This window comes from Dermacentor variabilis, chromosome 7 (assembly GCF_050947875.1).
Source record: "Dermacentor variabilis isolate Ectoservices chromosome 7, ASM5094787v1, whole genome shotgun sequence".
Taxonomy (NCBI): domain Eukaryota; kingdom Metazoa; phylum Arthropoda; class Arachnida; order Ixodida; family Ixodidae; genus Dermacentor; species Dermacentor variabilis.
Genome location: NC_134574.1, coordinates 35,418,722 through 35,439,441, shown reverse-complemented (window position 1 = coordinate 35,439,441; position 20,720 = coordinate 35,418,722). Strand labels below are relative to the sequence as shown.

The 20,720-nt window shown below is 45.1% G+C and overlaps 1 protein-coding gene across 5 annotated transcripts; it reads right to left on the bottom strand.

The window, feature by feature from the left end:
- Positions 1-1,416: 1,416 nt before the first annotated feature.
- Positions 1,417-15,369, bottom strand: LOC142587401 (uncharacterized). Of its 5 annotated transcripts, XR_012829523.1 has the most exons (5): positions 15,224-15,369; positions 13,848-13,942; positions 12,543-12,594; positions 8,820-9,434; positions 1,417-1,791 (listed from the first exon to the last, which is right to left on the bottom strand). XR_012829523.1 is itself a non-coding variant. In XM_075698389.1 (4 exons), exons 3-4 carry the CDS (start codon positions 12,583-12,585, stop codon positions 1,529-1,531), a joined length of 306 nt encoding a protein of 101 aa, XP_075554504.1. In that variant the 5' UTR covers positions 12,586-12,594; positions 13,848-13,942; positions 15,224-15,369; the 3' UTR covers positions 1,417-1,528. The 5 variants fall into 5 exon arrangements, 4 of the variants coding, with proteins under 4 accessions (XP_075554504.1, XP_075554505.1, XP_075554507.1 ...); XM_075698389.1 differs by lacking the exon at positions 8,820-9,434; XM_075698390.1 differs by lacking the exon at positions 8,820-9,434 and having other exon boundaries at positions 13,874-13,942.
- Positions 15,370-20,720: the final 5,351 nt, after the last annotated feature.

Here is a 20,720-nt window from a genome sequence, read left to right as displayed (position 1 = left end):
ATGCGGCCGCCGTGGCCGGGATTCGATCCCGCGATGTTGTGCTCAGCAGCCTAACACCATAGCCACTGAGCAACCACGGCGGGTCTTGTCCGCTTTAGATGTACTATTAGATGCAAGTCATAGTAAAATGTTATCATTTTTCGTTGCTGAATTAGAGTTCTAAACTCGGTAGTTTCGCGTTTTGAAACTTTTTTGATTTTTGCTAATTCTCCATAACAAATGGACAACCTAAATCAAAAATTCGAAACCAACAGCCACTAGATTTTTATTTTAAATGCAAGAAACCTCGTCAAGTTTGGTGCAGGGGTTGCCGAGAAAAACGAATTCTGGGTCCACGTGCATTTAGATAGGAGCACCCGAGCTAAAGCTTCCTCTTAAGCTCAGCAAGCCTACGCATTAGCACCCTACGCTACAAATGTACTGGGTCTGTGCCGCTCTTAAATAAACCCTTCGCCAACTTGGATCACTAAGAACGTGCCACTGAGTGTGCGGCAATCCAGGGAACAATTCTCAGCGTTCGCCGGCCCCGGCGCACCAGGCTTCTCGTCTCGGAGCCCACGCGTGGTCCGCTCGGCAGCGCCACTAGATGGCGCAGCGTGTCCACAAACAAGCACGACAGCGGAGCCTGGTCGCCGCATGACGCGTTTGTCAGCGTTCCCACGCACCGGCACGTCATGCATTTCGGAGGCTAGATGCAGGCCTCGCGGTGGCGGTGGCACTAGACGACGCCAAATATTATCGGGGAAGTGCGAAAGAGTAGTCCCGCTGCAGTACGCACGGGCCTCATAACTCGTTTCAACGGTGGCAATACGTCGTATCGCTATATTAATTCAATACTAAACACATTGGGCCGTTTAATAGGGGCCCCCAAAGATAGGGGTCTCCTAACGATTACCGTCTCGCCAGGGCGCATGCGTCTAACCCAAAACAATACCTTTAATTTTATGTTTTCGCACGCCCATAATACGAAATTTTAACCCTAGCGTGGATGCCCCACACGCTCCAAAGCTACTTTGCATCATCTCAACGTCGCCGCGCACTTGTAAAAGCGCGTCAACGCCTCTTCATTGAAAACAAACTCTCAGGTACGCATTTCATTGTGTAAAATGTGGCGGATTGCATTATTTAGTGTTTTTTTTCTCTACCATTGTTTTCATTTGCTTTCCGCATGCAGGAAGAGCGCTGCAATCGCGTGACCCTAACGGAAGCTGGGAACCATATTCTAAAGCACCTTTTCAGCGGGGCAGACCGCGACCTCAAAGCGGTCGCTTGTTGGGAGACCCCAAGCGTTCGGCCCCTATTCTAAACCTCCTCCCTATTACCGCCGGCACACATCGCGAGATGGGTTCTGCCGCAATATTTTGAGCCTGCATTTTTCATCATGAATATATATAGCGATCGAAGCATAGTGCTTACTAGGTCATAAAACGTTTTATTACGCAATCAAAAAAGTTTTTGTGGCCGTTCACTAGCTGCTTTCATTATGTGTTACATTTGTTCACTGGCACTAGCGATGCATGCGTAGATTTCACAGAGCCGCAGCGACGGCGCTGGCGGTGTAGTAGCCGGCTACTGCTCCGAGAGCAGCGAGTGTGATGTACACTGCGCAGTGACATCCCGCGGCTCCCCAGCTCTGGCAGCACGCGAACAAGCTCCCTTCGGAGACGTCGCCAATCGAGGACTGCGCGCAGGCGGCCAAGGAGCCTGCTACAACTCCGTCGGAACCGAATCCTAAGCAGTGAATCACGCACAGCAGGCAGCATGGGCTCAGCAGTCCGAGCAGGGCTCCCACTGCGACAAAAATAGTCACTTGACAAATTCAATGCAGAACACAAATGTTGAGCAATGCTCATAACGATCCACCTTTTTTCTCTCCGTATGAGGCTACGCACAGAGAAGAATAAGGCAACGAGTCTTTTATGCCAGCGGTTGACTACAGTGACACTTTTGTCCAATTTCTACAGGTCAGGAGGAGAGTCGAACACTACACACAATACTAAACTGGTGCCGAGGTCATAAGGTCGTATCTTCGCTGACCGCTCTATACACCAAGGGTATCGCGGTCTGCAGCCTGTTAGAGGCGTTCAATGCAAAGAGGATGAAAGTGCATGCGAGTCTGCCTGGGTTCATCGCTGTACGCACATGCTGCATGGCAGTAGTATAAAAAGTTAACAGACACTTAAGTAACCTTACCCGATTTAAATGCGAAAGCATGAGGAATTACATTTCTAAGTTATCAACTTAAATCTATACTTTAAAGGGGCCCTCAGCCGCTTTTTATCGAAGAGGAGAAATGCACTCGAAGGTAAAGTAGGAAGCAGAAATACTTTGCCTCAATAAGTGCTTAAATACGTTCAGCAAAAGCGGGGTTATTGGCAATCAAACGCCCTCATCGATGTTCTCTCGTTCCTTTTTCAATGCCTTGCACTGCTAAGGCTGCGGCGGAACGCGGCGTGCCCAAAACACTCCGCCTTCTAAATTTCACCGTGGCGCGCAGTTCAGTTGTGCTTCTGGAGGTTAACGTAGACGCCACTGCTTCAGATTTTGGCGCCTACGCGACGTGTCAAACGTAAGCCAAACGTGGTTGTCCACAGCGGGCTGCAGAGCGCTTAGCCAGTGGACTCTTGGCACTACATCGTGGCGCCCACGCTATCTATGGTATGTGAAACACTGCAGCGACATGCAACAGTGGTTTGCACGACAAGGCATGAGCTCCTCCTCACGTGTATATGCTACAATCTGACCATGCCTCGTGGTGCAGACCGGCTTTGTCCTTCACCAGGTTGACCGGTGGATAATAGCCACATCAAACAGGCGCATTTTTTTGAAGCGCTATCAGTTAGTCTGGCAAGGCATCTAACCAGGAGTGGCCAGAAGTGAGCGCGCGCTCGCAAGTGTGTGTGTGCGTGGTCTAACCTTAAGTTTCGCGTGGTTCGAGGCCAGTTGAGCGTCCAAAACTAGCCGAAATCAGCGAGGCTTGCCGGCTACAACACCGATAAGCAGGGTGTCCAAAGTTTGATACCTACGCGGGCAGCCGCGGCCGAGCGTCCGTGAGCAGAAGTTTGCTTCGCAGCTGCTGGGGACTAAGGGCCGGGGTTTGATTGTTGTACTCATATAGGAGGTTAAGGCCAAGTACTGCACCAAGGTGGCCAATCCTGCTCTTGTAAGGGAGTGCGTTACCGGTTCTGGTCACCGGAATCGGGCCGCACTCCAGGCCTTTTTGTGCAATTTTATCAACACGCAGATTTGTTTTTAGTCCGGTGAAAAATTGCGCAGCACCGGGATTCGAAAATGCTCTACCTCTATGCCACCGCTGCACCGCTACAGTTACTTGGGCGTCCCCAAATTATACAAGATTAGGTAGCTTTTCATATTGTTTCTGGTTGCGGAGCTCCGAGATCACCGCATGCCATCCTGGATGCTTTATAACCTGTACAAAAAACTTGGGTGAGAGGAATGGTGAGATTGTTCGCACGGGTTTGTCTGGTTGTTCGGAGTGGACTACGTACAAACGAGGGGAAGTTTCTTTTTGACGGGCAAAAAACTCTAAGACATCATCGGTAGCCCCCTCTTCAGGGAGCGATCAGGTAGTGGGGGGGAAGGAAGTTGCCATAAGAGTAATTTCGGCAGTAATGCCAGCCACCCACCGTGGAGTCCTACAAGGGGACGCTGCAGGACTTGTGAAACACGGCCTGCAAACGCCAGCTGTACATTACTATTATAACCAAACATGAAATATCCTAGGTTGGCTATTCACACAAGGTTAACCCTTGCTGCGTGGAAAAATTGGATGTAGTAGGAAGACAGGAGAAGACAGGAAAGATGGAAAGTGATAGAAAGGCAAAGGATGGAGGGAGAGAGAGAGAGAGACAGGAAAAGGCAACTACCAATTTCCCCAGGTGAGTCAGTCCGGGGGTGCCGTCTATGTGAAGCAGAGGCCAAAGAGGTGTGTTGCCTCCGCCGGGGGGCCTTAAAGGTCTGAACACCCGGCATCGGCTCAACCCCCAGGATCCCCCTTTCCCCCAGACACGGCTACGCCGCACGCGGCTGCACGTGGGAGGGTCCAACCCTCGTGTGCTCGGGTACGTGGGGTCGCAACACACCAAACGCCTGCTGACGCAGACGCCCCTGCGGGGGTCTGCGTATTGGAGTCCACAGCTACACGAGATCACCAGGAACATAGGCAACATGTTGGTGGTGACTGTCGCAGCGTGTTTTAGAGTGGCCTTCCGCGGCCAACGTACGTAAACGTGCAAGTCGACGAGCCTCTTCTACACGACACAAAGTCGCCGCCATAGACAAATCGTCATGGATGATAAAGGAAATGATAGTGTCCACCTTATTTCATTTTTTTCATTTCATTTTTTTATTTGTTTGAGACATACAGCTGTCTCAGGGGCTGCAGCAAAAGGCAATATTCTTGCCTGACAAAGGCTGCAGCACCCAAAGCATGTTGACACTTTGAAGCAAACAACAGCACAACAAGTGTTACAATTTTCGAACTATGATAACATATAAAAAACGATTAACAATTCGAATCTCGATCAGAACATGTTAAAAAGGAAAACAAAACAGTAACATTGTAGTACATAAGGAAGTTATACAATAAAGCAGCGAAGAAAATACGTTTTAACAGATTTCTTGAACCTCAAGCTTGATTTCGCGGTTTGTAATTGTTCCAGAATTGTGGGATTATTGTTTAGTAAGGTTGATATTTGAAAGTGTAATGCCTGTTTCCCGTAGTTCGTGCGAGTAAGCGGTATAGAGATTGGGTCATGTCTGAGATTATACGGAGTTTCTTTGGTGGCGAAGGTCTGATTAAACTGTATGTGATCAGCCTGACGGAGACGGAACGCCTCGAGCGATAGCTTATGCAAAAATAAGTGGTCTATATGGAGTATGCCAAGCTTATCAAAAAACGGTTTAGTGTGTGCAAGAACAGGTAGGTTACAAACTGCCCTTACGGCTCTGTTTTGCAGCCTATATAGTGGCATAAGGTTAGTTTTGGTAGTAGTTCCCCAGACCAGAAGAGAATAGTGTAGACGAGAGTGTATTAGTGTGTAATATAGCTGTTTCTTTAAATTCATTGGAATAAGATGCTTTAACATGTTAATCATTCCCGTCGCTCTACGAATGTCGGCTCTGAGGGTCTCCACATGAATGGACCAATACAGGTTTTCGTTAAACCATACGCCTAAAAATTTTACGCACTTCGCATTTTCTATAATGCGCCCCCCAAAATTTAACTCTTAGTGACCCATCAGCTGCTTTCCTTTTGGTCTAAATATGACGTACTTTGTTTTTTCGCAGTTCAGTTGTATTCTATTTGAATTTAGCCAACAGTTGAGGTCCCCCATCCATCTATTGGCTACGTTAAATGCTTCTTGAATGTTATGATCAGAGAAGAAAACGCTGGTGTCATCTGCATACAAAGTTATGCACGGTGTGTTTGGGATGTTAACAATATCATTGATATAGAGAAGAAACAAAGTTGGGCCTAGGATTGAGCCCTGAGGAACACCGCAGTTTAAATCAAGAAGTTGGGACTTAGAATCTTTTAGGCTAACAAACTGTTTACGGGAGCTGAGATAGTTCTTAATTAAAGTATATGCTACACCTCTTATGCCATACCAGGGTAACTTTCGAAGCAAAATATCGTGATTAATAGAGCCAAAAGCCTTTCGGAAATCCAAAAACACTCCAATAGTGTAAGTCTGTTTTTCAAAGTTCTTAATTAAGTGGTCTTTCACATGCAAAAGCGCTTGCTCAGTAGACTTTTGTTTCTGAAACCCGAATTGTGCTGGTACTATTGCTTTGTTTTTTGTCAAGTGCCCAACTATTCTTTTATTTAAAATGCGTTCAGGGATTTTAGAAAAGATAGGAAGAACTGAGATGGGTTTGAAATTATTGAGGTTATCTAAAGCACCCCCCTTATGCAGTGCCACTACTCTCGCAATTTTCATGAGCACGGGAAATTCACCAGTCGATAAGACGAGGTTGCAGATATGCGAAAGCGGGTGACATTACTTGCGCTACACTCTTTATAGGCTTTGTACTTATTTCGTCCGCTCCGCATGCGCAGTTATTCTTTAGTGTAGATGTGACGTCTGCTATCTCTGCTGGGCTTGTTGGGTACAGGAATATAGTGGGCATATCAGAACATCTTTTGTATGCTTCACATCGGCCCACAGGAGCATCGCTACACTGCCCAGCAGAAAGCTGGAAATGCGAGTTAAACTTGTTGGCTAGGCATTCCCCTGATAATGTTATGCCGTCGATAACTATTGACTGAGGACAGTTCGTTTTGTTGCCCGTCAATAATTCTCGAAATGTTCTCCAAAGCAGTGAAGGATTGTTTGCAGCTGCGGTGAACTTATTCTGATAGTACTCGCGTTTATAATATTTGGGGTTTTACGTGCCAAAACCACTTTCTGATTATGAGGCATGCCGTAGTGGAGGACTCCGGAAATTTTGACCACCTGGGGTTCTTTAACGTGCACCTAAATCTAAGCACACGGGTGTTTTCGCATTTAGCCCCCATCGAAATGCGGCCGCCGTGGCCGGGATTCGATCCCGCGACCTCGTGCTCAGCAGCCCAACACCATAGCCACTGAGCAACCACGGCGGGTATAGTACTCGCGTTTAGCCTTCTTCATTTTAGAGTTTGTTTTATTTCGAAGCTGCTTGTAGGTTTTCAGGACGTGTGGATCTTTCGATTTAATGAATGTTTCAAATAACTTTTTGCGGCGTTCAATTTCTTTGTATAGTTCGTAGGAGACCCAAGGCTTTCCAATTTTTCGGTGCGTTTTGCGCATTTCTAGTGGGAAACAAGTGTCGTAAATTTCTTTAAAGAGTGCTATAAACTTACTGTAAGCCTGGTCAACATTTTTTCTCTCTCTATTACATTCCAATCGGTGTTAGTTACAAGCTCCTGGAACTTCGTAATGTTATTGTCACTTATTTTTCTACTTGCTCTCGCTTCTTTCCCATTCTGCGAAACACTACGATGGTTAGAGCGTGGTATAATGCAAAAGATTGGTAAGTGGTCACTGATGCCGCTAGATATTATGCCTGAGACCATTTCGTCACTTAAATGGTTCGTTATACACAAGTCTAACAGTGTACTTGTTTCGACATTAATTCTTGTTGGTGCTTCGATTAAATTCCGACAGCCATAAGAGTGAATAACATCTAGTAGATCATATTTATTAGAGTTCTCATGAAGGAGGTCAATATTAAAGTCACCAGTGAGTAACACGGGCACTTTCAACAATAAGCTGTGCTCTAGGATCCTTTCAACAACTTGCAAAAAAATATTCACACTACCTGCAGGCGGACGGTACAGGACAGCAAGAAGCAGGCCATCACACTCAACCACAAGTGATTCGCAATCATCGTTAACCATACTGTACTCTGTTAACTCGTTGTACAATACGTCATTGCGAAAATAGATTGCAACGCCACCACCTCTTCGTTTACATCGCGAAATAGACACACAGCTGTAACCTTCAAGTTCGGGAATAAAATCATTAGAACTGTACCAGGTTTCTGTAAAAGCCAAGACATTGAAACTATAGTGCAGAGAGTCAAGAAGCATGTTAACTTCGTCAAATTTGTTCCTGAGGCTTCTAGCATTCATGTGAAAAACTGAGAAGCATTGCTTGTTATGAACATAGTTGCCCACATCTACTCGGAACGTTGCTTGACTATAGTATTGGTTGTCTCTTTGGCTAAGTAGTTCTGCCATTTTATATCAGTGTTACTGACATTGTCAGCTTCTATTCTATCTTGGACAAGTCATCTTCTGATTGAATTCTAATTGCGCGTTCCCCATGACGTTTCCTGACGAACAGCTTTCCTTCCTTTATCCATGTAAACATGTAATCCTTTTCAGTTGCCTTTGCTTTCATTAGCCAAAATAGTCGCTTGTTCGTAGCTGTAAGGTCCTCACGCAAACCCATATTTGATTTCTTCTCCCTCAAGACAGCTCTCTTTTTGAGCCATTCTTCCTTAGTAGTTCGAGACTGAAACCTCAGTAGTATTGGCTGTGTCTTTCCTTGTTTATGAACAGCAAGTCTATGAACAGCATCGAGTTCCCTTGTAGTTACAGGCTGCAGACCGAGTTCACTAGCAAGGATGTTAACCTTGCTGAGCAAGTCCTCATTCTCGGTGAACCTTATGCCGTATATTTCCATATTGTGTCGTCGTCCATACTGCTGAAGTTGATTAAGGTCATTTCTGAGTTTTTTCGTTTCTTCACGGTCCCCTGACGCTTCAATGGCGGCAACTCTTCTCTAACGTGCCAATTTTGTTTTCCTGAGCTGTCATCTTATCCAGTAGCGTATCATACTTCTCGGAAACAAGTGTCACCAAGGACTCGATGCCATCCACAGTGGCCTTCAGATTCAGTAACAACTCTACATTTTTCTTTATTACGTTTACTTCTAGCAGCTTTTGATTTATGGCAGCTAGCTCATTGAACACATCAGTGATAGAGCGTGCATCTGCTGAGCTGTCAGGATCAATCGTTGCTTTAGGTTTGCAGGCTTCACAGTTCCACTTTTTTTTTCCTTTTTCGAGTCATGGTTATTTCGTCCTCCCCCGAACAACTTCCTAAGTGATACCTGCAACCACAACTGACGCATAAAATGGAAGGTGCATCGTCGGGAAAGGTTAGGCTACATGAAGCACACTGAGCAGTATCGGCCATTGCAGAAAATTTGTACACATGCAACAAGAATACTCGCGGCAGCAGCAGCAGCAGCAGGCGGCAATATCAAGTAGCGGCGGAGGAGCCTCAAGTTGTGGTGTATACTGACCTGCGTTTACAGAAAGAATTCCCCGGTTAGGAACGTAGCCACAGGACTAGCGCCACGCCGCTGCTGCCGCAGAGTGCAAATGCAGTCGGTCTTCAGTCGACGTGGCTTCATATACTGGTTCCCGAGTGGCAGCTGCTCCGCGGACAGGCGATGCACTTCACAGCAGGTACGTACTGCGCACCAGTAGATAGTCCCGCCCAACCGCAGGCACCGCGAAGGCAGTCAAGGCACGTGGCAGTGATGCAATTCAGCTTGCAGAAGGCAAAAAAAAACTGTACGCCTGGCAGAGATGCGCAGACGTAGGGACCTGCGTCTACAGAAAGAATTCCCCGGTTAGGAACGTAGCCACAGGACTAGCGCCACGCCGGTGCTGCCGCAGAGTGCAAATGCAGTCGGTCTTCAGTCGACGTGGCTTCATATACTGGTTCCCGAGTGGCAGCTGCTCCGCGGACAGGCGATGCACTTCACAGCAGGTACGTACGGCGCACCAGTAGATAGTCCCGCCCAACCGCAGGCACCGCGAAGGCAGTCAAGGCACGTGGCAGTGATGCAATTCAGCTTGCAGAAGGCAAAAAAAAAACTGTACGCCTGGCAGAGATGCGCAGACGTAGGGACCTGCGTTTACAGAAAGAATTCCCCGGTTAGGAACGTAGCCACAGGACTAGCGCCACGCCGGTGCTGCCGCAGAGTGCAAATGACGAGGTAGGCGCCGGCAAAGAAGAAAGAAAGAGCTGAAACCGGTCGTTTCGTGTTTGCAAGTTGGAAGCGTACGTCGCGAACAGTAATAATTCATCCCAGTTCTTGTGGTCCGAAGCCACGTACATTGATAGCATGTTTATCAATGTTCAGTTTGCGCGCTCGGGGATCCCAGGAGTTTGTGGATGATAAGCTGATAAGATGTTCAGTGTCGGAACGTGGAGGCACACGAACGCAGTAATTCTTCCACAATATCGGCAATAAATTCGCGACCATCGTCACGCGATGGTATATTATCACGCGAGGTGGCCCGTTTCGGAGTATGATTGAATGCAGCAAAAACTGGGAAACCTGGACTGCACTGCAGTGGCGCAGGATAGGGCCCCGGCCGTCTCACTATACAGCGTCAGGTAGTCAGCACACACAATGATCCACCGGTTGCCTCTTCAAGAAGACGGAAACAGCCCTATCAGGTCTATGCTGACTTTTTTGAAAGGGGAACTGGGGGGCTTTATTGGCTGCAGGTGACCGACTGGAGCTGATGTAGGTCGCTTGTGGCTCTGGCACTGTGTACAACTGGCCACATAGGTGTCAATTGTTTTGTGCATTTGAGGCCAGTAGAATCTTTCTTTGGTGTGGCTTTTCTTTCTTGTAGAATCTTTCTTGAGTACGCGCGGTCCCTAAGTGACCTGAGGTCAGGTCATCATGCGTAACGCGCAGAACAGACGTGTAAAGAGACTTCAGAACCACCAGTAGAAAGCGGGCGCCCGTCATAGAGAAGTTCCTCTTGTAAGGAAGATCTACTCGGACACGAAATTGACCTGCAGTTATAAACCCTTGTGTGGCAGAGAAAATAGCATTTAAGCTTTGGTCTTTGCGCTGCTCTACGGCGAATGTCAAAACATCGGGAGAGTCAGGCGACAAGGAAGCGATAAGGTGGTCAAAGTTGCCGGCATCACAATCAGTCGTACGTAGTGGCATCCTAGAAAGGCATTCCACGTAAGCGTGTCGACGGCCATACTTGTACGAAACAGTGAACACACATTCCTGTGGCTGTCACATTCCTGAATGTGACAGCCACCAGTTAATGCAGCAGATGCCGTCGAGGAACACTGCGTTTTTCTCAACGAACGTCGTCCTCCTCTTTCTCCATTATCGGTTTCCACGTATTTTCCCTGCAGTGACTATTTGTAACAATACAATCAGTCAAATATAATTCCTCTTTATTTATTATTTTGGGACCCTTTATGTCAATAGGAGGCTCTCGGAGCATACTTGACAGCTTCATCTTTAGTTATTTCTATTGCGCCATTTTCAGCGTACCTCTTTTAAGCGAACTTAAGATGAAAGACGCGAAATAAAAAGGAAAAGCCAACGCCGCATCCCACTTGCACGCCACCCCGCTGCTGCTCTGGGACACTCAGCGAACGCATTAACTTTGTATGTGTAATGACTTGCTTCACTCATAAAGTCCGTGTCGTTGCTGAGGCTGGCTTGACGTGGCAAACAGACAGCCGCGACGCGATTCCTCAACGCGTGGAGTTTCCATATTGCCTCTCACGGTCGTGAGTTGTGCCTGTCCGCTAACAAGAATTTAACATTCACACCAAGATAAACGCTTTCTCAAAGAGGTCGAACAATCGGGTTAAGCACGCTGTACATGCAATTTCTTCGCAGCGTGTCACAGAGCAGTGTTGCCGTGCCGCAAGAGTAGGGAGCCAAGTCAGCGTCCTTAACTTTTCGTTCTTTCATTTTTGTTAAAATTTCGCCCTCTTTCTAGAACAGCCACCGAAAATGTAGCTATTAGGAGTTGAATTGGCACATGACCATAAATTAATTCGTTAATATTTAAGTAATGTATTTCAATTCGTCTGTTTAAAGAAAGTACTCGAGTTTTCCTTAAATGTCAGCTAAGAGCATAAAGTTCCCTTCATCGGCAAAAGGTAGCTCTGCTTTTCTAGCTTTAGTTTGGTGCATGTTAATGGCAGACCCCGTATAGACTCACATTCAAAAAACGCGGCCACTTCCAGTTTGCGTGGGCTCATGATCATGAAAGCGCAAAAGGTACTAGACTGCTCAAGAACTACTGTCTTGCCGAGAAGCATGCGTCCGCTCTTTCTCAGCCGTCTTACGACATAGCGCCCTTTCATAGTCACGGGTAATCATTTACTGAAGCAAGAGTGCGACTCTCACAGTTACGGAACGCCTATAATGCCTAGAGTGACAGACATATGCCAACACCTTGCAAATTATAATTTCTTAGAACACCTAGGATACCACAGAATATTATGAAAGTGCACATGTGGCACAATTTTCTTTTGCCTTGGAAACTATTTGCCAAGTTTGTGTATTAAGTGTCGGAATTGCAGTTCCGGGACACGGTGAATATCACTGTCATTCAAATACTTTCCCGGGAGATATTGCACCGGGCACGGCAACACGTTCTGTCTATGGAAATATTTTCTCGTTGTCATGTCTCATGAAAGTAAGTCCTTGAACAATCCAGGTTTCAGTGCGCTGACCAGCATGAGACTTGCGATTAGAAATATTGTCACGCGTAAATTGTATTATGTTCACCGATGACTGTTTTTCATCGGATTGTCCATGATATGAATTCAGTTGTTATGAGCAAAAAGCGCGTACTCTACCTGATTTTCTTTACGTTGTTGCCAATTTTTATAGCGAGAGTCTTGTCTAATCATATTTCGTTCATGACACGAATAATGTACGTTTTGAACGTACCCGAGCAACAGCGCTTCGTACGTTGATACATTACCACCGGAATGTACGGTGATGTATGCATAAGTTTCCGACGCATCCAACTCGAGGATTCGCTCGCCACTATCGTTGTGACTTGAGTGTACCTTGTTTTTCTGGGCATGTGTTCAGCCAATAACGAGGTTCCTAACTCACAGCACTGACGGTTACATTCTGCACTGCCGCTGCAAGGTCACAACATATACAATGTCAGGAAATACTGTGCCAACGTTGCGTACGAAGGAATCTGTACAAAAGATGTAAACATACCTCCTGCTGCTGTCCAAGCGGCAGTGGTTGAAAGCAACACCATGCTGAAGACCTGCGAAAAAGAAAATGGGTGCATAATCTTAGGCTTAGGCATAATCTTAGGCATAACCTTAGGCTAAGGTGGCCGTGGTATTCTAAACCCGGAACCAGAAGCGTGTAATCATTGCACTGAATGTGATGGTGCTTGTAGGAAATACATGGCAGCTAAGGTTCCCTACGCTACCTTCAGCATGGCAATATTTAGGCGCCCGTACACTGCAACAGTTTGTACAAGTTTACAAATATAAAAAATCACGCAGATCCAAAGCTGCAGTGTAAATGATAAGGCACGCGCTTGAGGCCTTGGAAAATGAACGCAGCAGCAGTAGCTGATGAAACGAGCGCAGTGTCGTCACTTCTAGTGGTTTGCTTTCTGTCGCAAGGCCGAAGGATATGTGCGCTGCTTGTCGAGGGAACCATGTCCAGATTAGATGTGCACGCAAAGAAAATAGAGAAATTACAACAAAAATTCAAACGCGTTTAGGGCTTCTCTACACTCTCTCTCACAGTGGAACACAATTCGCAACCCGCCCTTATGAAAATGGTTATGTCCTTTATGTTTACTGTATGTTTCCTGCAGTTCACATGAGGAAATGTCCTTTATGTTTCCTCCATGTTGAAATTTGGCCACTGCTTTTATGTTTCCTTCATATGTCCTCCCTTTATGTATCCCTTATGTTACCGTACTTTATGTTTCCTCCATGTTGAAATTTGGCCACCGCTTTTATGTTTCCTTCATGTGTCCTCCCTTTATATATCCCTTATGTTACCGTACTTTATGTTTCCTCCATGTTGAAATTTGGCCACTGCTTTTATGTTTCCTTCGTGTGTCCTACCTTTATGCATCCTTTATGTGGCCGCAGTGATTAAATCCTGTATTTTACGTAGACATGCTTAGATGAAGAGTTCCGTGTACACATTTTATATTTATAAACTTTTCCTGAGTTAAAAAGTTTTGCATTGGTTTTCATTGTAAGGTTACTATTCCCTACATGATGCAGCGCACGGATTGGAACTCTGCTATGGCAGAGAAATTCATGCCAATTTGTTCTAAAATTACAAACTAATTAGACTTCATAGATTATTTACGTATAACACTTGGAGTACCACTGTACGTTCCTCACTGCAGTGCTGCTGTTGTAGTTATGTCTTTGTTACTAATATAAAATGTAATGTTTGGATAGAAAGATCAGGTTCGATCAGTGCTTGCACTTCTAAAAGAAAGTTTTGACTATACTTTGCAAAGGTGTGTCTGAAACTACGAACAGTTTATTGGACTATCTGGATGTTACTTCAATTTGCCACGTCTGCTCACAGCAGACCTCTGGAATGTGGTGCTTGGGTGAGAGCTCACAAGGCACCTGAAAAACAAAACAAAAGCCAATCTTTTTCACTTATTCAAAAATATTCATATAAGCAAGAACAGCCTGGCCTGTATGCACACAGCTAAGAAACGTGGAGCAGTCAAAAACAGCTCATGAAAACATCAGGGCAACACAGAAGCTTTTAACTAATTGTTGTTTGAAACAGACTGAGCTGCCAGTCCACTCAGGTATTAAACTGCTCACAATTTTTTAAAACATTATTGCAGCAGCTGCTAAGTAGTACATGACCTTTAGAAGTGGGCAACTGGCCAATAAACCTTTGTGTGCTTGCTTGTACAGATGTCTCGTAGTTATATCTGAAGAGGTTACACTGTTATATGGTAAAATTCAGGCGGGAATAAAACCAGCAGCAAACATCAGACTACCTGGGAAATTATCACCAAAACTTAACTATCTAGTAAATCAAACGAACAATCGATTATGAACGGTCTAAAACCTAGGCCGCGATTATGTAGCGATCCCTTTTCCGATGCTACTCCTTTTGCTCATTTATCTGACCGACATTCCGCTATCGTTATTAACTAGAACAGCCAGCAGTGGAAGGTGGGTTATAAGAGTGGCAAACATCGAGCGCAAAGCATCGCAAGAAAATCGCATCCCTTGTTAGGCAGTGCTACAAGCCACTGTCTTTAACAATCGCAGGAACTGACATCCTGTTCTTCGGATGAAAATATTAATAAAAACGAGCGTCTGATTGACATGCCTCGAATAAAAAGAAATTTCGCTGTTGTAATGTCGGTCTATATTTGCCCTACAATATAAGAGACAAACACGCGAGCACGTCGAAGAACACAAACAATGCAGACAAGTTCTCGCGAAGCTCGACTTCAAACTGAACACTATCAATAAAGTAATCTTCACACAATCTAATATCTGTTCAAATGTCAAACATCGCAGTCGCGTGCCGACTCGCGATGCCCGTGACACATCGACATGCATTACACACGTAACTTGCGGAAATTCATATCTACGGAAAAATTTCTTGCCGGGAAACTACTTAGAAAACAGTAACTTTCAGCGTTTACGTAAATATTTGCCCATTAAATCCCAACAATCAGCGGTGGTAGCACACTCCATAAAGCAAGTAAGCTGTAAGAAATAATACATTTCACGGAAACTCCCCTCGTGAAACGCTTTGCTAAATGTGCACAGCAACGTGGTCAACGTACGCTCAGAAAGTCTTCTGTTGTCGTTCCACAAAGCTTACTACATGAACCAAAAGCTTCGAGAATGCGCGCAAGCGTCAGACCTGCTTACCTTCAATGTGGTCGGCAAACGGCTTCAGGCTGTTTCACATGCTGCGACTGCAACGACGAAAATCGGTGCTGTCGCACGCGTCGCAATGCGATTTTTAGAGGGCTCATTTCACATGATTGCGATTTCAACAATGCGACTGGTGCGACGCCCAGGGTTGCTTACAGCCAGGTATCGCGGCACACGCTGCATAATTACTTTATTGTAGTGAATAAAACGTTTACACTATAATATTATTGACTTATCTTGATTAGAAGCAAATAATATGTACGTTTACTAATTTAAAACCGTTAGTTAAGATTTGTCTTGGAGTGCGCGACGGCGGTTTCTGTAGTTCAGTGCGACATCGCGCACGTAAACAGCTGTTCGCAGGTGGTTCAGCGATTCTTTATTCTCTGGTTCAGCGCTGTGTGTTGCCTTATCTACCTTCTATGACCGTTTCGTTTTGCCTGCGCTACAACAATCTACAAGATGGCCTATCGAAAAGTTCATATAGCTGCCCTCACCGTATATGCAGTATTCGGAATTCAGCTGCACGAAGTTGTCGTGTCAGCCCAAAAAGATCCTCGCGCTACCCGTGCTCGGCGTCAGCTTCTGGAGAAATGATGCGTGTACATTGCCCGTCATTGCGCATATGTGGTGCCTGCTCCTAGCCATATTCTTACGCCAAACGCATCAAGAAGCACCAACCAGAACGCCCGCGTGTGCCCCTGAACGAAGCCTCAAACGATCTGTGTGATTACGACGTGGAATGAAAATTGTGTTGTGAAATTCAACCTTAGCGCTAGCCTGGTTCGTTCATCGCCGCGCTTGCGCTGCGAATATATATATATATGGGAGCCCTCTATAAATATTTCTAAAGGCGCAAAAGCCGACGAATCAAATGTTTCGAGCAGTTACCGTCACTTTTGTAGAAACCTGTACGTTGTAACATAGCATTCTAAAAGACACACTTCTCGTCCACTTTGTTGTCCCGTGTCTCGCGCTGGTAGTATACTCGGATTATCTAACAAGAAGACCATATCAATACGCGCTATCCATAATGCAGGATCGTGGGCCCACGGCAGGCGCACTTGCCGTAGAATTTTTCAGCTTTCTGCTCAGCCTCGCACGCCTCTCACGGTTAGCCTGTTCTGTGGAAATAAATATTATTATCAATGTTATTAGATATTATAGTTTCTTCACTGTAATTTATAGCAATCTTCCAGATTTCTTAAGCTAGTCATGCATTTAACCTGTATTAGATCAACATTGTTACGACATGCTTATGGGAGTCATTTCAAACTAGATTGCTCAGCCAGAGAAAGTACAAATGCAAGCCTCAATGTTTATTCCAATTTGGTATTCCTAAACAGATTATATTGGCAGAATTTTGTGTCTGCTTGCATTTCCTGCAATTCGATGTTCAGAGCTGGAAAAACTGATTCCTTTTCTTGCTGTCGAAAGGCTGCTTCAATGTCGATAGCAAGCTATAATTGTTCATTTCGAAAGTGTTAAGCAATGACTATATGTCTAAGCTTATCAATGCGTTTTTGTTCCACGAACACAATCAAGTTTTCTCTCTCCGTCTCATTGACAGCCATGGAATGAAACCGTTCACTTTCATAAGTATCAGGATGCAAACATTCTGGAGTTTGTCCTGAGCATTTGTCTGCATCCTATAGTGTGCATGTTTGTATCAAGTTATGGTGTTACAATCTATAGTAATTAACTATAGTGCAACAGAAATACGATGGACAGGAACGAAGTGAACACACAGAGTGCTTCGTTCTTGTCTGTTGTCAATCTGTTGCACTTTAGTTAATAATGATTGCACACAAACTCATCTAGTTTTCAGTTATTATGTCGGGCTTATAAGCCTGCTTGTGTCCTGGAATATCTGCACGGCTATGTATCCTGTAATTTAATTTCTGGCCATGTGCTTGCAAGTCGCGTGTCACTCCTGATTTTCCTGACAATCTTGTGTGATGTGGCGGCCCAAATAGTTTCTAGTGAATCCATGCAGGGTGTTGTGCAGGGTGTAATCTGCACTACAAGTGCTGCTTTGGTTGCTTTCAGATCAGCTTTTCTAGGTGTAGGATGACCTGGAATGGTACTCACTTATATAGGGTTTAGCTTTATGTAGTGTCATACTACTGTTACACTGCTATTGCCATGCCATATGTGCCTTATGTTTGCTTGCATCTTCATGATTAGCAACCTCCACTGTGTGTTTGGCAGTTGCATATAGTCTCCTGGCCTAATTGTTTGCCCCCATATTCCACGGTATGGGCCTGTTGTGTTTCAAGTTCAGGCACTCCCGAGGTTGTGTTTCTGAAGGGAGGGGTAGTCGTCTTTGCATCTCATATGCTAGCTGGCATAGTATCTTGGGACGAGGTTCTGAGCTCTTGAGACAAAGAATTGGTGCTGCAGGCTGCAACTCTACTGTCTAGGTGCTTGTTCGTTAGCTCTTTCTCATAGAGGTCTTCAAGCATGGTAAAGTTGGAAAGACCTGTTATTACTACCCGATGTCTGTATTCGACAAATTGTATTTTTTGTGTGCTGCTGGTAATTCATACCGTACCATACCTTGGACACAAGCACAGCATCTGCGATTTTCTATAGTATCCACTTGTCCACCCCCATTATTTCGAGATTATTCTTTTCACCAGGTGTGGAAGTTGCGTCCAGGCATTGCATAATTGTTTCACCCACGTGCTGGCTCTGCCGTCATGGGCTTACACTGGCTGAGGATTTGTGGATGTTGTCTTGTGGGCATACTTGTCCAGCTATGTCGATCACAATGTGCAATCTGGGGTAGTTCTTGATTCTAGTCTTTCTTTTTTTTCCGACGTTGATATGAGCTGACTTATCTGAAAGCGAGAGGCCAGACTGGCCAAGAAAGTCTGAAGTGTTGTCGAGGGCTTGTTGCATCATTCTTGATTTCTGCATAAGATAGCTTTCCCATAGACTGTAATACACCATAGGCTGTAGTGTTTCTTGTAGTATGCCCGTGTTGTTGGTGTGTGTGGGCCAAATGTACCTCCAACTCTCACCTGGAATTTTCTGCCTTTCAGAAAGTTACTGTTTAAGTGCTCTACCAAAAATGTTTTTGCTCATCGTTCCTCTTATTAGAGCAGCATGAGGTACTCCTGTTAAAAGCCTCTTCACTCTCTTCATTCTTTCATAAGCGGTATTACACAATGTCCTGCAATAAAGTTCCTGCTGCTTATGGCCCACTCATATCTGCCAGAAGGGACAACTCTTGAAAAAGGTTTTCTTTGTGCTATGTGTGCGACGTATATGTAGTATGAGCATTCATGCCTTGACATTATACATCTGTAGAACCAGCTTCCTGACAGAGTACTTGCTATACCTGATCATGCTTATTTGTGCAGTGCTGTTGAACAATACATATTGATGCAATGAATATTTACACACTCGAATTATCACGAAACGTGGTTGTTTTACAATTCTGCCCTTTGCTTTCTATTGGTGTTAGATTTTGCATAAGCATGCTCCCCTATGCAATAGTATTTTGAAGTGTAAGGGTTCAATAAAAGGTGATGAACTGAATCTAACTGCAAGAGCTTTTTTTTTTCACCTATGACTCCCATTGAAATGCGACTTCCATGGCTGGCAAAACAACCCCTCGCCTTGTGTTAGCAGCAGAATGCTATAGCCACAGTGGCAGGTGAACAAATTGAAGAACAATATTTCTGTCTATAATTTTTTTTCTTGCCTGTATGTAAGTAAAGTTTGGAATAAATTTGTCATTGCAAAAAAGCCCAGTTTGTGTTATTTTATTGAATAAACCACATATTGTGTATAGTTGAAATGCAGAAATTTGTTCTAAAATCCTCGGGTGATATATGTTCTTGCAAGTAGCATGGTATTTCATTATTTATAAAGATAGTAACCGCAGCGGATATCGTTATATGGTTTTACACACTAATATATGTGATCACAAACTTATTAGAAACTTACTAGAAACATGTAAGGCATGAATGTTTCTGCACACTTGATCAGCCGTGAACGTGCAAGAACTGCTTGTACTGGCTGACTTCACTGCACAGTTTTGATTTACTTTTCTTCAGCGTGTCGTTTTATACTGTTTTATCCCCACAAGAACAGGCCATTTGCCTGCTTTTCGCATTGTTGCACGAGTTCTACATAATTGTGCAGGAGGGTACGTTGTCACTGTGCCATTATAGCAAGCAATTTACTTAATCTACTAGCTGTACAGTTAAGTACCTTGCAGAGCATGTGTTCATACAGATGCAGTAAGGATACAAAGTCCGCAACATAGTCAATGTTTATTGGTTTCTGTGCAAGAAAAAAAAATAGCCAGAGAAGAGGTGCAACTTAACGTGCATGTAATGTTTTATTCAAGCCACGGATTTAATGCTATCGTAGCAAATTCATTACGATAGCCTACACTTTCGCTCTGTCAAATTTAATAAGAGGCAAGATAAGCTTTCAAGATGCATCGGGAAATTCATGCTTGAAAACCGACAAGAAAATGCAACTGAACGGTACCGCGTTCAGCGCAACGTTGAAACTTCGGGTACTTTGCTGTCTTGTCATTTGTCCTTGCCAAGTTTGAAGTAATTCAAGCTGCTTTGTAAGCGCGATTTCTGCATGCTACTCAGCAAAAGAAAATTGTAACGACCTCGTCGTCTGCTGGGGATCGAACACCTCCTAGCACTGACAACTCGCAAAGGCGTTCGAAGCAAACGTGAAAATGCACTTCATTTGCTGTGTAGCGTGTCAACAAACGCATAGAAATCGGAGAATGCAATCTGCGGTACAAGTTTTTCATTCTCCCTTCGCGTACGTACAGAATTCGACGATCCACGTCTCCGCGCATTGCACTTGTCGTGCGAGACGCCATTTTCCAAAAGAAACCGGCGAAATAGCTCCGTTGACAGCTCTCCGCGCAATTTCGACGGAAAATCGCAGCGATCGGTGCGACGGTGCGACTGTGCGACCAACCGGTTGGTCGCAGCCGAAAATCGGGGGGTCGGCACTGCGACTGCGATTTTCATCGCAAACGACGGAAATTGCACTTCCGGTGCGACGAAAATCGCATCATGTGAAACAGGCTTTCGTCTCACAGGCACCACACGACGACGCTCTTTCCGGCGCGAACACTGTCGAATTGCCGATGAACACCAGCGCACGAAATCACAACTTTCAACAAATTCTTCCACGCACCATAATTCGAAGCCACAGTACCAGGTATTCCACGAGCGAACGCGGACAGGCGAGAACAAAGGCAGCTCGGACGGGCGCTGTAGTACACATAATAATTAAGACACTGGCGTATGACAGGAAACATAAGGCGAACTAATGGCGTTACACGACTCCAGAGGTTTCCTGATGGTTAATGCACACAGTACGGATCACAGTTTGCTTAGGCACTTCGAAAATATGATTAAATTACCGTGTAACTGCAACGAGCACTCTCACCGCTCACAGCAACGCACCGTGGCTTAGCTCACCGTCAACCTAAAGCCCC

Excerpts from the sequence above, each read along its gene's own strand:
- LOC142587401 (XM_075698389.1), bottom strand. The coding sequence starts at position 12,585 with ATGGTGTTGCTTTCAACCACTGCCGCTTGGACAGCAGCAGGAG. Across the intron at positions 1,792-12,542 it reads CGCTTGGACAGCAGCAGGAG|TGGGAGCCCTGCTCGGACTG; the intron begins GTATGTTTACAT and ends TTTTTGTCGCAG.